The 16,248-nt window shown below is 43.9% G+C and overlaps 1 protein-coding gene across 6 annotated transcripts in view; it reads left to right on the top strand.

Moving 5' to 3' along the window:
* The window catches only part of PCDH15 (protocadherin related 15), a 455,608-nt gene that overhangs the window by 321,498 nt on the left and 117,862 nt on the right, over positions 1-16,248 (top strand). For all 6 annotated transcript variants that reach the window (XM_066618750.1, XM_066618749.1, XM_066618751.1 and 3 more), the window contains one exon: positions 16,017-16,157. In XM_066618750.1, coding sequence (XP_066474847.1) covers positions 16,017-16,157 — 141 coding nt within the window. The remainder of the gene's footprint in view (positions 1-16,016; positions 16,158-16,248) is intronic.

Raw genomic sequence — 16,248 nt, forward strand, 5'->3', positions numbered from 1 at the left:
CCCCAAAAAGCGAGGGCTGGAGCTTTTGGCAATCAAATGTCCACTGTCAGACCACTCGCCCCCAGCAGCACTGCCCAGAATCACGAGCTGAATCCACAGCTTCGAGTTCTTCCTATCCCAGGAAAGGTGTGTTGGTTAGTTCCCACGTGCATGCGGAACTGTTCATCATACCCCAACCAACCGGAACCCAAGTACCCCCTAAACGCCCTGTGGATCAGGTCCAGATACTTTGCTAACACTGGGCCCTTGGACAAATCCTTTTGCAGAACAACACCCATGTAAATGGTAAACCCTATCAACCAATTGGTCTAATTACGATCAATCTTGGGCTTACGCAGTCTGCTGCTCCCAAGTGTACTCACCCGCGTTGCTCTCTGGTTCTGGTTCCCTGTGCAAAAGGCTGAAGAGATCCACATACCTTTCCATATCTTCTCAACCGCGGGGGCCAAGTGATCCCCAAGCGGGAGGGCTTCCTCCCCATATGGCATGGGGTGGAGCAGGGGAGCCCCCTGTACCCCCACCTGGGAAGCCAGTGATGACAGGCCATGCCCCCACCGCAGGTCCGGTCCACACCTGCGCAGACAATCTTGCAGGCCAGGCGGGGGCTGGAGCGGCGTGCTGCACCTCCAAGTAAGCAGCCAGCTGCGCAGCAGTCTGCACCCCCAGCCCAGGCATGCCCACAGCAAGTTGCATGCTCACCTGAAGTGCGCCCGCCTGCATTCCAGACGTGGCAGCTGAGGACCCTTGAGAGGGGCCCAATCGCAGAGCTGCAGCTGCCTGTGGGGGAAGTGCCACTTGCGGCATGCCGTCGTGCTGAGCCGCGGCCTCGCCCCGCCAAGCAGCCACCTGTGAGGTATGCTGGATGGTGGCCGCCGGAGAAGAATGCTCAGCCGATGAGGCTGCCTGCTGAGCGATGTCGGATACAAGGGGGGTCCCACCTGAGACATCCGAACCCAGCCCTGCGGGGAGGCCGCATGCCTTCCATCCACCTGCATGGCCACTGGCTGGGTCAAGGGCTGCCCACCTACCAGAGGAGGGAGCACCTCTGAAGGAACTGACTGGCCAAGATGAAAGGGGGGGCCTGCCATATATCACCTACTCCCTCGCCAGGCAAGGGTTGCCCCGAACCCACCTGTCCCCCATGCTCCAACTCTAAGGGGCCCTTGCTGGTTGTGCGGGATGTTGCTGCCACCCCAGCCAAGCCACCGCTTCCATACTCACCCGAGGCAGCCTGGGTACTTAGTGGGGGCTCTGGCGTGCCTACCAACGTGACCGGAGCAGCTGCTGAGGATGTCCAAAGATGTCTCTGTAGGTTCCTGTGCCATGGTCAAAGTCATGCCTGTACATGGCTGCGCAGCAGCAGCTGGCACCGCTGTTGCCACAGGCCCGCCATTCTCCAACGCTGTCAGCCTATCCAAGATTGCTTGCAGCATATCGGCCTGCGAAGGGCATGTGTGCTTCTCGGGTGGGGCAGTGCCCCCTACGCGGGGAGCACCTGTCTGAGGCAGCATCCCCCCCTGCAAAGCTGAGACCCTCTCCAAAATGCCTCTCAGCGCCGCCGGAGGAATCACCAGCCCCGCTGTGGGAGCCTCGACACGCTCTGCAGGTACTGCGGCAGCGGGAGCCCTGCGGCCAGCCCTTCGCTGGGACCTACGCATGGTGACAAGGAGAGACTGAAACAAAGAAAACAATGTGCTAACCTGTAAGGAAAGTGAAGAAGACAGCCAGTTAGCGCACATGTTCTACACCCATGCAGGCTGACACATCTGTACACCATATTGTTTCCAGGCTGTATTCCTAAAACATCTCATTGGCTAACAATTTTGAGCTAAAGATGTCCACCTTTTGTTCCTCAAGGGGTTGTGTAATCATTTTCTGGTCAATTGGCCTTAACAATTGATAGAATACAATTGTTCCAATGTGGCTTGTTCCATTGCATTCTGCATTAAAGAACCCTTCCAATGATATATAATATGATGGTATTATGGCCACTAGCGTCAATCTCAGCTGGGGGAAGGTGGGGGCGGAGGACAAGTGGCACCCCCCCAAAACCACCCATGGGGGGTGGGAAGTGGCACTCCCCAAGCCACCCGGGAAGCCCCGCGGCCCCCCTGCCCCAGCGAACCGTAGAGCTCCTGGCCACAAAGGCAGACACACCACCCTCCCCTGGTGAGCAAGGCAGGGTGCAATAGTGCCAGTACTATCACCCTGGAACCACATGAATATGTAGGTGGGGATTCTACCCAGTAAGATGCATCAGGGTTTTTATTTTCTGCTTGCTTCTTAGCATCCTTGCCAACCTTGGCCAAAACCCACTTTTTTTGTCTCTTTTTAGAAGATCATCCATGTCTTATTTTATTCTTGCAATATCCCTCCCATTGTTCCAATGTATTGTTGCACCTTGTAAATAAATGTCTTGCCTCTTTATAGTTTCACCTTCCTGGTCTCAGTTCACTTAGGAGGAAGCAGGTTGCCACATCTCTCAGACCATCATTTTCCACTTCATCATGTTGTATTTCAAGGGAGCCCCTGGCTTTTAGGGTTCATGGTCCTACTGGGAGGGAAGCTTTTCTCAGGCACCCTTTTTCTGCCTGGCTTACCAGTGTGGGGTGGTGGCAGTGATCAATAATAATAATAATACAGGCATTTATATACCGCCTTTCTTGGTCGTCAGATTTCTCCTCAGACTTTAATTCAAGGTGGTTTACATAGGCAGGCTGTTCTAAATTGATTTTTACAATTGAAGAAAGGTTCTATCTTTCAAGAACCGCACAACATTTCAGATGGATCTTTTATGGTCTGTTATCACTTTCTGGCCTCCAGATTTCTCCCACGCAAGCTGACAAGCAACTCCTTCATCTCTCCAAGAGCAGGTGGAATAACTTGGCAGGGCTTGTCAGCTGCTTCAAGGTCTCACCATTCACGGTGGCCTCGAACTGGCGACCTTCAGATGTTATCTTCAGGCAAACAGAGGCTCAACCCTCTAGACCAGACCTCCTGCCCAGTTTGTCCTGTTTGAAGGAGTGAAGTGGGAGCAGGGAGGAAAGTGCCCGTTGCTCATCACAAGGAACATCTTCCCTTAACAACATTTTGAGCATTTGCATTGATGAACAAATCAAGAATTGCCTCTTCCTATGTGGGTTTTGGAACTAGTGAATGGAAGAAATATTTATTCATGCAATCCAGTAATTTCTATTCAGGAGAGTTCCTGAGGTTGATGTTGTCCCTGCTCCATCAGTCTCAGCATGTTAACCTGCCCGTTATTACTGCATTTGTCCATCTTGTATCTTCTATACCTCTTGTCGCTTTAGTTTCCATCCTGCTCAGATTGGCACCTATGATTGTCTTTGGAGAAAAATGGATTTGTTGTTCTTATTTACCACAGGCAGCTCATGTTTATTGAAGTTGCATAATGGCTCTGAAGGACACCAAGTAATTGTAGCCAATCTTATCACAATACTTAAGCTTCCAAATAGCCATTCAATAGCAATCTCTTAGCAGGGAGTGAAATTGAGCCATTAGGACAATCAAGGAGTGCATGAATAATTTTCTTGAGGTCCTTATAAGTAAATAAGCCTGAAGATGAGATGTTAAGAGGCTTTTTATAGCCTTTTTACTCATACATTCCAACTGTCACAGCTACAACGATATTTCCTTTATTGCTTTTTTATTCTATATTGCTTGATGTGATTTCAAAGAAAGCAAGAAACACTCATTCTAAAGATCTTATGGTTTCTTCAATTCTAGGTTTAGAACCAGGGCTGGCCCAAAACATCCTGGTGCCGGAGTTGCCAAGCCAAATGTTGCCCTTCCCTTCTCTGGTGTTGCACCAGGCTCTGCTTCTTGTACTTCCTAGAAACACCCTAACCCAGAGGTGTCAAACATAAGGCCCGCAGGCTGAATTTGGCTCCTGAAAGCAATTTATCCAGCCTCCATTATAATTGAGTTTTCACAGCTTGATAATTCGGCTTTCTTATATCATGAAAATATGAACAAGATTTGCACATTTTCTCTTCTAACATTTGCAGCTCATGAGTTTCTAGGTGAGAACAAAGTGCTGGTTTCTGGCCATCATCTGCTTAATGATGTCACTTCCGGCCCTCAGCAGGCACCGTGAATACTAACCAGCCCTCTGTATGAAATGAGTTTGACATCTCCTCTCCTTCACACTTCCTGTTCAATTCTGTTCCCCTCTTCCTTTTCAATTCAGGGAGCGGGAGGAAGAGAGTGAAAGGGCAGAGTTGGGGTCTCCCCACCAATTTGCTGCCTGAAGCAACCACTTCAGTTGGCCTCATGGATGGGCCAACCTGCTGTAGAACATATAGATTGATTTTGTGGAACATACTTCTTAGCAGTGAGTCCTAATCAGTGTTCCCCCTCATGACTATGCAGTTCAAAACTGAGCTCCATGCAGCTTGGAGCTCAGCTGCTTGGAAGTCAGCAATGATGTATGATGTCTGGAGATGCCACTGCTGTGCAATCATCGCCCAGCACTAGTGCAGCTCCGGCCAGCACTGGGCTGGCACCAGCAGAGCACCGGCGCTGGAGCCCGCAAACATGCCTTACAGCACGTTTGCGACAGTGCGTGCCGGCGGTAAACTGATGCGAAAAGTTTAGAATTGGGCCCATAATCTCTTAATCTTGCAAATCAAGACTTGCTAATCAAGGCCTGGTTAAGATGGAAATCTTGGTTTGCATCCCAGCATCAGTACAAAGCAAATGTAATGTAATGCTAAGCCATGTAATGTAATGCTAAGTTCAGTCTCATGATGAAGCAGTATTTTTGCTGTGTGGGGGGGGGGGATGAGCACATATTCTTGATGATGGTTTTGCATGAACTCAGTATTACATTTCCATGAGGTCACTAACTGTTTCATTCAGAACTTTTCTAATTTAAAAAAAATCAGGAAAACAGTTTCTTTTAGATAATAATTTCAAAATTATTTGTCTCTTTTGTCGTTCTTTGAAGTTTTATAGCCCTGTCTCGTAACTGGTCTCTGCCCAGGGAGGTGCGTGGGGCGGCGGCAAGAAATAGGACCTTCTCAGTAGTGGCACCAATGCTATGGAATTCCTTCCCGCTTGACTTAAGAACTATTCCCTCTCTTGAAACTTTCCGGCGAGGCCTGAAGACTTTTCTGTTTAGACAAGCCTTCCGAGTTCATGGCCTTTTTAACATCTTTTAATACCTTTTTAACACCTGGTTACAGGCCTGGATCCTTTTATAAACTGCTGCTCTATGCTCTTTTACACTTTTATCTGACTACTGTTTTTAAGATACGTTGCAAATATGTTTTTATCTTGTTTTTAACCTATGTTTTTTTAATTTATGTTTTTAACCTTTGTTGTAAGCTGCCTTGGGTCCATCTGAGGAGAAAGGCAGGGTAAAAATAAAGTTAACAACAACAACAACAACAACTTTACATGAATGGAAGTAATTCTGACTAAGCTCAATGGGAGTTATGCTGGGATTATTCTATTAGCTGTTAACATTCTTATGGCCCAATCCTATCAGGGCCTTCTGCTGATGGAACTCTCATTCCATCAGTGGAAGGCCCGCAACCATAGGGACAGCAAGCATGGCAGACCACCAGTATGAATGGGTGCCAGCCTGGGCATGTGTTAATGGAGCCAGTACATCAATGGAGGACATACCAGAAGAAGGTTGGGGCATGGATTGGAGCTGGCAGGAAACATTATGAGGGTGGGCTAGGGGTGCATATTAGTAGTACTAGCTCTGCTGATGTACTCTGCCCCCTTTCCAGCTTCACCATGCACTCTTGGGCCCACTCAGACTTAATCCAACCAAAGCACTGGCGCAGATCTAACTAGGCCCATTGGGGACTATGGCACAGCAGAGCAGATATGTAAAAAAATATTTTAATTACCTCTTTACTGTGTCATGGTCCCCAGCTAGCCCATAATATGCAGCGGAGCCCACACCAGCACCACTGCATGCTATGGGCCCACTGGTTCCTACAGAATTAGGCTGTAATTCTCTTTGTAAGTATTTCTTAGAAGCATTCGTGTACATTGGTATTTGTAGTCTTCATGTGGTAAAACATACCCAGTAGTTATTTGTACTGTGTCTTTCTTTACCACAGGGTATAAAGCATCCCGCTACATTAATGGGCACTTCTAAAATGTTCAGTTTCAGCAGAAACAAACAAGTTTCTTAAACCATTCAAGGCACTATAAAACATGACGAATATGACAGATAATGAAAGTTTGTAACAAAATATTCAATGTTAAATAGTTCTTTGATGATTTCTTTCATTCAGTTGCAATGTTTCCAATAAGTATAATATCTTATATGTTGTTTTTCAAAAATGATGGAAGAACAGTAGCTTCATCAGAAGTAATGATCTCATGCCAGCTTTATGAATTCAGAAACAAATTACCTAATGTGCAGGTTTAATGATAATTAAAGGTTTTAGTCATTGAGACAGAATGCGATTGTCACTAGTCTGAACCAAATTAAATGGATTTGAGTAATTTCTTACTAATTGTATTTTGAAGAAACATTATTAAATCAAGTATCCTCCTAACACTAAAAGTATAATCATCTTTGTGCATTCTAATCTCACTGCAATTTCTTATGCTTGCAAGGATCTGAAGATCTTTACAAATTATATACTTCAGTAATTTATGCTGTCCTGTATTTCGGCACATACTGAACATATGGTGATTAGGCATAATTGCTAAGAGGAAGAAGGAGGGCTGTTACCTTCAAGCCTAAGCTGAATCTGTTGAACAGCAGTGTGCATTCTAGTACAGAACCTTGGACAGTCATAATGTGGCAACACTTAAAATCTTGGAGCAAATGCATTCTGCAGCATTGCATCCACGTGCAATGTTTACCTAGTGTCTGCATTCTTTGGATGAGACTGATCTTCCAAGTATCTCTTTGACTGCAATGTACCATGAGACAGATAATTGACTGGAGACTTCAGAGTCCTTCACATGCACTAAGAAAAGGTTAGCAATGCCCTTGCACTTCTGGTCTCCCTTCTGTTTGTCATATGCAATACAAGTTGACTAGATGAAAGGGTTGCTTGAGTTGCCTCTGTGCACTCACACTTAGGTGAAGGTTACATGTAGTTGTATTTCAGATCCTCCTGTTAGGCAACACCGTGTGATGGTATTTTCCCTTTCTTCTTTCTCCAAAGCTCTGCAAATACTAAGAATAATGGAGACATTTAAGATATATCTCACTTTCTTTTTTGTCAACAATATGGTATTTTACAAGGTTTGATATGGAGAGTTTTGACAATTGTGTATGCTTGGAAGACAATCCTGGTGTGGTGAGGGTTGTTTTTGGCATATAATGGACCCATACGTGGAGTATTATTAATTATTAACAGTATTTATATACTTTTCAACTAAAAGTTCACAAAGCGGTTTACAGAGAAAAATCAAATAACTAAATGGCTCCCTGTCCCAAAAGGGCGCACAATCTAAAAAGATGCAAATGAATACCAGCAGACAGCCACTAGAACAGACAGTGCTGGGGTGAGGTGGGCCAGTTACTCTCCCCCTGCTAAAAAAAGGAGCACCCACTTGAAAAAGTGCCTCTTACCCAATTAGCAGGGGTTAACCCACTTGAAAAAGTGCCTCTTACCCAATTAGCAGGGGTAGAGTAGGCTCATGTGACTTAGCCACATAATAAACTGAGGGCGGAATCCTATCCTGCACTGGAACAGGCAAGCCAAGAGGCTTGTGCTGTATCCAGCACAGGATAGTGGCCATAAGCAGCTCAGCCAGAGGCAAGGGGAAACATTTCCCCTTACCTCTGCGTAAGGACTGCTGGCCCCTATGGTTCTCCTTGGTGGTGCAAGTTTGAAGAGAGCAGAGCGGCTTCAAGCTGCTCCATTCTCCCCATGAATAGGAGTTGGGATCCGGCATAACTGCCGAATCCCAGCCCCACCTCCCACTTCCCACCTGCCCACCCGCCCCCAGGGCCACTCACTGTCCACCCTCCCCCCGCCCAGAATAACAGTCATCATTATTTTGATTTGTATCTCAGTCTAACCTAGCCATTTTCAACCACTGTTCCATGGCACATTGGTGTGCTGCAAGTGGTTCACAGGTGTGCCACAAGAATTTGGGGGAAGGTCATTTATTAGTAGGGCCAATGGGGATGTGAGACCCGCACTGGCAGCATGGTGTGCCTTGCCAGTTATCAAAAACCTGATGGTGTACCTTGATAATTTTAGTGCCTTATCATTGTGCCTAGAGATGGAAAAGGTTGAAAATCAGTTCTCTAACCCATGGACCCAAGCATCTTAGAGGATTTTTTCCCTCCATGTTAGTGGGCCTGTCCCCAAGGGTTTCACAGAAAGGAGTTTTAAAAGGCGTCAAATGAACTCCGAAATGACATTATAAACATAACATTAAACTCTAAAAAGTGAAAGAAGAAAAAACCTTAGAGTATAGGCCTTAGGTGCATTGGAGTCTTTGTTGAGTCACTGTTGAGTTCCAGCTCCAGGCATGCTCTTTCATCCCTCCAGCAACACCAACTCTCAGTAAAGACCTTTGGAAAGCGTGCTTCAGAATGAATGGCATAAATTTAATAACTTTAAGAACATAAGACCATCCCCACTGGATCAGGCCATAGGCCCATCTAGTCCAGCTTCCTGTATCTCACAGCAGCCCACCAAATGCCCCAGGGAGCACATCAGATAACAAGAGACCTCATCCTGGTGCCCTCCCTTGCATCTGGCATTCTGACATAGCCCATTTCTAAAATCAGGAGGTTGCGAATACACATCATGGCTTGTACCCTATAATGGATTTTTTCTCCAGAAACTTGTCCAATCCCCTTTTAAAGGCGTCCAGGCCAGTCACCATCACCACATCTTGTGGCAAGGAGTTCCACAGACCAACCACACACTGAGTAAAGAAATATTTTCTCTTGTCTAACTCTCCCAACACTCAATTTTAGTGGATGTGCCCTGGTTCTGGTGTTATGTGAGAGTATAAAGAACATCTCTCTATCCACTCTATCCTTCCCGTGCATAATTTTGTATGTCTCAATCATGTCCCCCCCACAGGCGCATTTTCTAGGCTGAAGAGCCTAGAAAAACTTTATTGGATGGGAACTGATCTCCAAAGTAAATATTTAACCATATGGCCACTGCCTGGGGCGATATAAATTCTTTAAATAAATAAAATAAATACAGTCCCCCTACAAGTACACTATCTATCCTGGTAAGAGCCCAAGAACTCTAGGAACATCGCCCAGGCAACACCAACATGAATTAAAGCCAGTTGGTGTGAGTCTTGTTCATTGTGCATGGTTTTCTTCTTTACTTGCCTTTCTCACTCAAGTACACATTATGTACTAAATGTAGCCACGGTATCTAGATTTTCTTATGTTCTGAGAACTTCTCAGTTCTGCATAATTTGATGTTTGGGCTTATTTAGAAAGATGTAGTTGTTTAAATTGATGCTTGTGAGGGGAAAAAATGAATGCATATCTAGTCACTAATCACTAATCAATCATGCAGCTAATTACGCCACAATGTGTTCACTTTTCTTCACATAAGTATTGCCTATATTGGGAGGGAAGATGAAAATATGGGGCATCCTAATAACAAAGCAAAAACAAACCTGACATTTTGGTGAATGTGTTGATTTCTTTGAATTGGTCACGGTCTGTATAATGCAGTTTCAACGTGCATGAGCAGTTTTACAAAAGAAACAAATGCTATCCTATTATCTAAATACAACCAGATTCCATCTGAGTGCCTACATCTTTCTTAATAAGGCAAAACTTCAAATACCAATTTTCACTGACATTTTCATTAAAATGATTGGTGACTTCAAACTGTATGTACTAATATGATGCAGAATAGTTTTGTTGTTATTGATCACATCCTCAATGAAGCTTGCCATCTAATAACCATCAATAAAATACAATGGTGAAAAACTTAAGGGAAAAACAGTGCGTGGATAATGGAAGGTGTGGAAAACACTGTTGCTTTCCCACAGTGGTGGGAATTGCAAATTCCCTCAGTAGAGCTTTCATCTCACAACTCATCAGAGAAGAAGCGGTTTCAAAGCATTTTGTGAGGAGAGTCCTCCACAGAACAACAGAAATATCCCAGTGATTTCAAGACAATATGGGCTACTCTACCCTACGCTCCTGGCAGTATTTTCCCTTCTGCCTCATCTCAGCCACATCGGAATGCAGACAAGTTAATTTCAAACTCACCATTTGTCACTATTAATCTTGGAATTTGATTTTCTGCATGTACTGCTACTTTCTTCCTTGGAAGATACAAGTTAAAATATAAATTGATACAGAGATATCAACATATAATAGGTACTATTGCTGGATTAATATATACTCATTATAAACTTCATACTTATAAAGCCTCTGGCATGAACCTGGTTACTTCAAATAATTGCAGGTTGAAAATTATTATTAATTATTATTAACAGTATTTATATACCGCTTTTCAACTCAAAGTTCACAAAGCGGTTTACAGAGAAAAATCAAATAACTAAATGGCTCCCTGTCCCAAAAGGGCTCACAATCTAAAAAGATGCAAATGAATACCAGCAGACAGCCACTAGAACAGACAGTGCTGGGGTGAGGTGGGCCAGTCACTCTCCCCCTGCTAAAAAAAGGAGCACCCACTTGAAAAAGTGCCTCTTACTCAGTTAGCAGGGGTAATGGCAATTTAGTTCAACAAAATGATCAGAGAGCTGATTTTACATGATTATTTTGACTTTCCCATAGTTTTTGTGTTGTAAAGATGACTACAAAGTGCATTCCTTTGATGTGAGATCAGTAATTAGCATGTTCTGGAAAATGTTTATCATCATTCAACTTTACACTGTCTCTGTGAAGCTCGCTGCTTAGAAGAACTTTCATCACAAGAAAAGATGTGACAGAGTCACCTTAAGAGCTGCTGTAGTTCAGAGGAAGATATTTTTGCTGCATGTGTCAAGTTTAAATTGAGAAACATGCTGATTGCTGATTTAATTGGTATCAAAGTTGTGACTATCATTGAGATTCATGACCTACTTGCACTTAAACCAATTAACATTCTCTGCAAGATAGCACTACAAGTGCAAGCACATCATTATCTTACAGCAGAACCTTATACATGTTTGCTTGAAAACAAACCCCACTTTTTCAGTGAGACTTACTCTCAGGAAAGAGTGTATAGGATCAAAGCATTGGAAGTTGATTTATATCCCAAATCCACCCCCTGACCCTGGCAACTGAACTCCTTCTCAGTATGATCTTCTTGAGACTTATCTGAAGAAAAAGGCAAAGATAATCCCTGGAATACAAACAATATTGGTTTATTTTTTTTTCACACAAGCAAGCAAGGAAAGCAAAGCATGCTTGCGTGGAAAAAGAAACCACCAGTACTGTTTGTATTCCAAGCAAGCAAGCAAAGCAAAGCATCCCAAACATTTATACCATGTGCTAAGAACCAAAGAATCCAGGTTTTACCCTAGTTTTTGAAGTTGCACCAAAATTTGCCAAGTATCAAAATCACAGAATCCAAAAGAAAATGCTAAAATATCTACCATTCCTAAGCAATGCATACCTATGTGTGTTCCGAGCTATTAACTTTATCCAGTGGCAAAGCTGGCAGGGGGTGGGAGGGTGGGCTTCCCTGGGTGCCACTGTTGGGAGGGGCTGACCCCACAAATGACCAAAAAACTAGAAAACAATAATGCAATTGTCTTATGTGACAAAAAGTACATTTCCTTAACTCAGAACAGACCAATGAGACTGACCAATGAGAAGACCAATGAAATGTTATGAGGTGACACTACGAGTGACCAAAATTGTGGAAATCGTGGTTTTTAGGAATAATACCATCATGTTATATATCATTCAATGTGTAATTGAATGTAGAATGTAAATCATTCAATGTGTAATTTAATGTAGAATGTAATGAAACAAACAACATTGAAGTATCTATGTTCTGTCAAAAGCTATAGCCAAATAACCAGAAAATAAAAACACAACTGCCTTATGTCACAAAAAGTGGATTTCTTTAACTCAAAACTGACCAATTAGTCTGAGAGTTCTGAGAGCTAAAGAGGTGTTATTATGATACAGCGTGGAACCAATAAGTGTTATTATGAGTCAGCTCCTTGTCCATGTATCAGAGCTAACAGTTGAACTCCTATTCAGTTGAGTGAGTGTCATCAAATTGGCCACTTATTTTTGGTGGTTACTGATTGGTTGGGTAACCTGTCCTGCTCTAGAGTAAAATAAATAAAGTTAATGGGTTGACACCATGAGTTACCAGACTGGGTGACACCAACCCTAGTAATGCCACTGGTGGGAAGGTTGGGTGTTGTACTTAGATGACTTTTTAAAGTAGATCAGAATGAAGTTGCTGATCTCTTGATTAAGATATGCAACTTGTCCCTCAAAACGGCCATGGTGCCAAAAGATTGGAGCATTGCAAATGTCACGCCTATCTTTAAAAAGGGAAAGAGGGGGGACCCGGGAAACTATAGGCCGGTCAGCCTAACATCTATACTGGGTAAGATGGTGGAATGCCTCATCAAAGACAGAATCTCAAAACACATAGATGAACAGACCTTGCTGAGGGAGAATCAGCATGGCTTCTGTAAGGGTAAGTCTTGCCTCACGAACCTTATAGAATTCTTTGAAAAGGTCAGCAGGCATGTGGATGCGGGAGAACCCGTGGACATTATATATCTGGACTTTCAGAAGGCGTTCGACATGGTCCCTCACCAAAGGCTACTGAAAAAACTCCACAGTCAGGGAATTAGAGGACAGGTCCTCTCATGGATTGAGAACTGGTTGGAGGCCAGGAAGCAGAGAGTGGGTGTCAATGGGCAATTTTCACAATGGAGAGGGGTGAAAAGCGGTGTGCCCCAAGGATCTGTCCTGGGACCGGTGCTTTTCAACCTCTTCATAAATGACCTGGAGACAGGGGTGAGCAGTGAGGTTGCACAGTTTGCGGCCGACACCAAACTAACACCAGAACCAGGGGACATCCACTAAAATTGAGTGTTGGAAGAGTTAGAACAGACAAGAGAAAATATTTCTTTACTCAGCGTGTGGTTGGTCTGTGGAACTCCTTACCACAGGATGTGGTGATGGCGACTGGCCTGGATGCCTTTAAAAGGGGATTGGACAAGTTTCTGGAGGAAAAATCCATTACAGGGTACAAGCCATGATGTGTATGCGCAACCTCCTGATTTTAGAAATGGGTTACGTCAGAATGCCAGATGCAAGGGAGGGCACCAGGATGAGGTCTCTTGTTATCTGGTGTGCTCCCTGGGGCATTTGGTGGGCCGCTGTGAGATACAGGAAGCTGGATTAGATGGGCCTATGGCCTGATCCAGTGGGGCTGTTCTTATGTTCTTATTCTAAACATTGATGGTGGACAATAGTCTATTAGTGGTAATTAACCATGATGGCTACATTGAACCTCCAGATACAGGGGCAGTATGTCACTGACTACTATGTGCAGGGGAGGGTACTGCCATTCATCCAATGTTTGTGGGGAAATATTCACTGCATTTATTTTCTGACCATTATTATCATTTATTTTATGTCATGACTACTACTCTCTCTCAGCCGCACCTACCTCACAGGGTTGTTGTGAGGACAAAAAAAGTGGAGGAACCATGCACACCACCCTGAGCTCCTTAGAGAAAGGGTGGTATAAAAATACCAATAAAATAAATAAATGATTTTGCTGTATGGAAGATGACAAAAATGTATGTGCCCTGAGTGTCAAATAACTTTGCCACTGACTTTAACTAGCCACACAGCCTGCTTCCCTTGCAATTCACAGATCTCATCTATGTTGGCTATAACCAAGGTTGATGTCTCTCCCAAAGAATGTCAAGTACTCCAAAATATAATCCAAAAAGTGGGTTCTCTTGGTGACAACTCTTCCCATGCATCCTGCCCAGTTTTATACCTCCAGTCCCTGTCCTGCGACTTGCGATTGGCTTCTCAGATAATCTGTTTTCAAAACAACTTTCATTTTTGTAACTTTTCACTAAGCAATCTAAAGTCCGTACAATCCAGCTCGTCCTCTTAGGTCATCAGAGAAGGCCGTTTTACAAGTGCCGCCGCCTAGGGAGGTACGTGGGGCGGCTGCAAGAAATAGGGCCTTCTCAGTAGTGGCACCAGCGCTATGGAACTCCCTTCCCCTTGACTTAAGAATGGCTCCCTCTCTTGAGACCTTTCGGTGAGGCCTGAAGACCCTTCTGTTTAAACAAACCTTCTGAGTTCTCGGCTTTTTAACATCTTTTTAACATCTTTTAATATTTTTTACAGGCCTGATTCTTTTATGACTTGCTGCTGCTCTATGCTCTTTTTACCTATTTTTTACTCTGACTGCTGTTTTTTATGATGTGTTAATATGTTTTTATTTGTTTTTAAATTATGTTTTTAATATGTTGTAAGCCGCCTTGAGTCCCTTCGGGGAGAAAGGCGGGGTAAAAATAAAGTTATTATTATTATTATTATTATTATTATTATTATTATTATTATTATTATTAAAGTCATAAAGAGGTCCCAAATATAATAAAAAGTAGAGGCTAGAGTCTGGGTTTAAAGCGTCTCACTATTCTCTGGTAGAAAGGGAGCTTGCTTTCTTCTTATCTCACCGTCTCCTTCAGCTTTCTTGTGATTTCAGCTTTATAGTGATCAGCCTTATGTCAGCTACAGAAAAGGTTGCTGTGGTGCTTCGTGAGCATGTTACCCTGGTGTCAGAGGTGGAAGAGTGGAAATGGAGAGGAGGGTTGAGGTTGGCTACATAACAGGAAGCTAGGCTTGGTGCTTCAAGGGAAGAGGCCTGCAGCTGGTTCAGCTGGACAGCTGTGCTTGGAACTTCAAGGAAGGGAAGGAGTAAATTGGGAGGCAGAGGAGGAAGAGGGGTGAAGAAGCAGAAATGATCTTCCTGGTTCACAGGGAGCTAAGTCTTTTGATCTAGAGCAGGGGTGCCCAAACTCTGGCCCGGGGGCCACTTGCGGCCCTCAGGGATTCACAATCTGGCCCGCGGGGAGCCCCCAGTCTCCAATGAGTATCTGGCCCTCCGGAGACTTGCTGGAGCCCATGCTGGCCTGACGCAACTGATCTCAGTGTGAAGATGACTGTTTGACCTCTCGCATGAGCTGTGGGACAAGGGTTCCCTCCACTGCTTGCTGTTTCACATCTGTGATGTAGCAGTGGCAGTGAAGGAAAGGCTAGCCTTGCTTTGTGCAAGGATTTTTATAGGCTGTGAGCTATTGCAAGACCTTCATTCATTCATACAAGTTCCATCTCTTAATATATTCATTTATGTAAATTTATTCAAATGTGAATTTTAATTTAATTCTGCCCCTGACACAGTGTTAGAGAGATGATGTGGCCCTCCTGCCAAAAAGTTTGGACACCCCTGATCTAGAGCATGGGGTGCTATAATATACCATAGTGGAGATACTCCAATGGAAGATGCAAAGTTTCCACTTTGTTCTGGCCTTGAGCAAAGTTTCTATCACACGAGTAGGGTCAACCCATCATTATGAGTATTGAGTGCCAGTTTGTAACATGTTCTACTGAGACATTATGTTGTCTATTGTTAGTGTTTTGTTGTTATTGATATATTTTCTTTTAATTGCTCTATTTTTTGTTGTTGTAAAAAATGGAATTGTTGGAAGTCTTAAGCTGAAAAATGGCCCAGAACATCCCTAAATAAAATTAGTAAAATAAATTTTTAAATTCAACTAATATTGGGCCCAATCCTATCCAACTTTCCAGCACTGGTGCAATCACAATGCAGCCCCAAGATAATGGAACAAACGTTCCCTTACCTTGAGGAGACCTCCATGACTGCCTCCCCACCACAGGAAGCATTGCACGCCCCATTGGCACTGCTGCACCGGCACTGGAAAATTGGATGGGATTGGGCCTCAGATAGTATGCCAGCATAATAAGATTGGGATATATTGGAAATGTTCAGGCTTCCGTTCCTGTCTGTGTATTCAATGGAAAATATTTGTGTTTCTTATAGGGAACACCAGCAAGTCGAGTGAGGTATAAAGTAGATGTTTTCCAGTTCACTTACAGTGCAAGCATCTTTGATGTTGAGGAAGATTCTGGACGGGTCGTAACTCGAGTGAACCTTAATGAAGAACCAAGTACACTGTTCAAGGTAATGACATCTGTGTGTAGTTTAGTATGTTTTACCAAATGCATAATAGTGCTACCCCATTGGAACAATGGAAGCAGTTTACTTGATCTGA

Source organism: Tiliqua scincoides, chromosome 3 (assembly GCF_035046505.1).
Source record: "Tiliqua scincoides isolate rTilSci1 chromosome 3, rTilSci1.hap2, whole genome shotgun sequence".
Taxonomy (NCBI): domain Eukaryota; kingdom Metazoa; phylum Chordata; class Lepidosauria; order Squamata; family Scincidae; genus Tiliqua; species Tiliqua scincoides.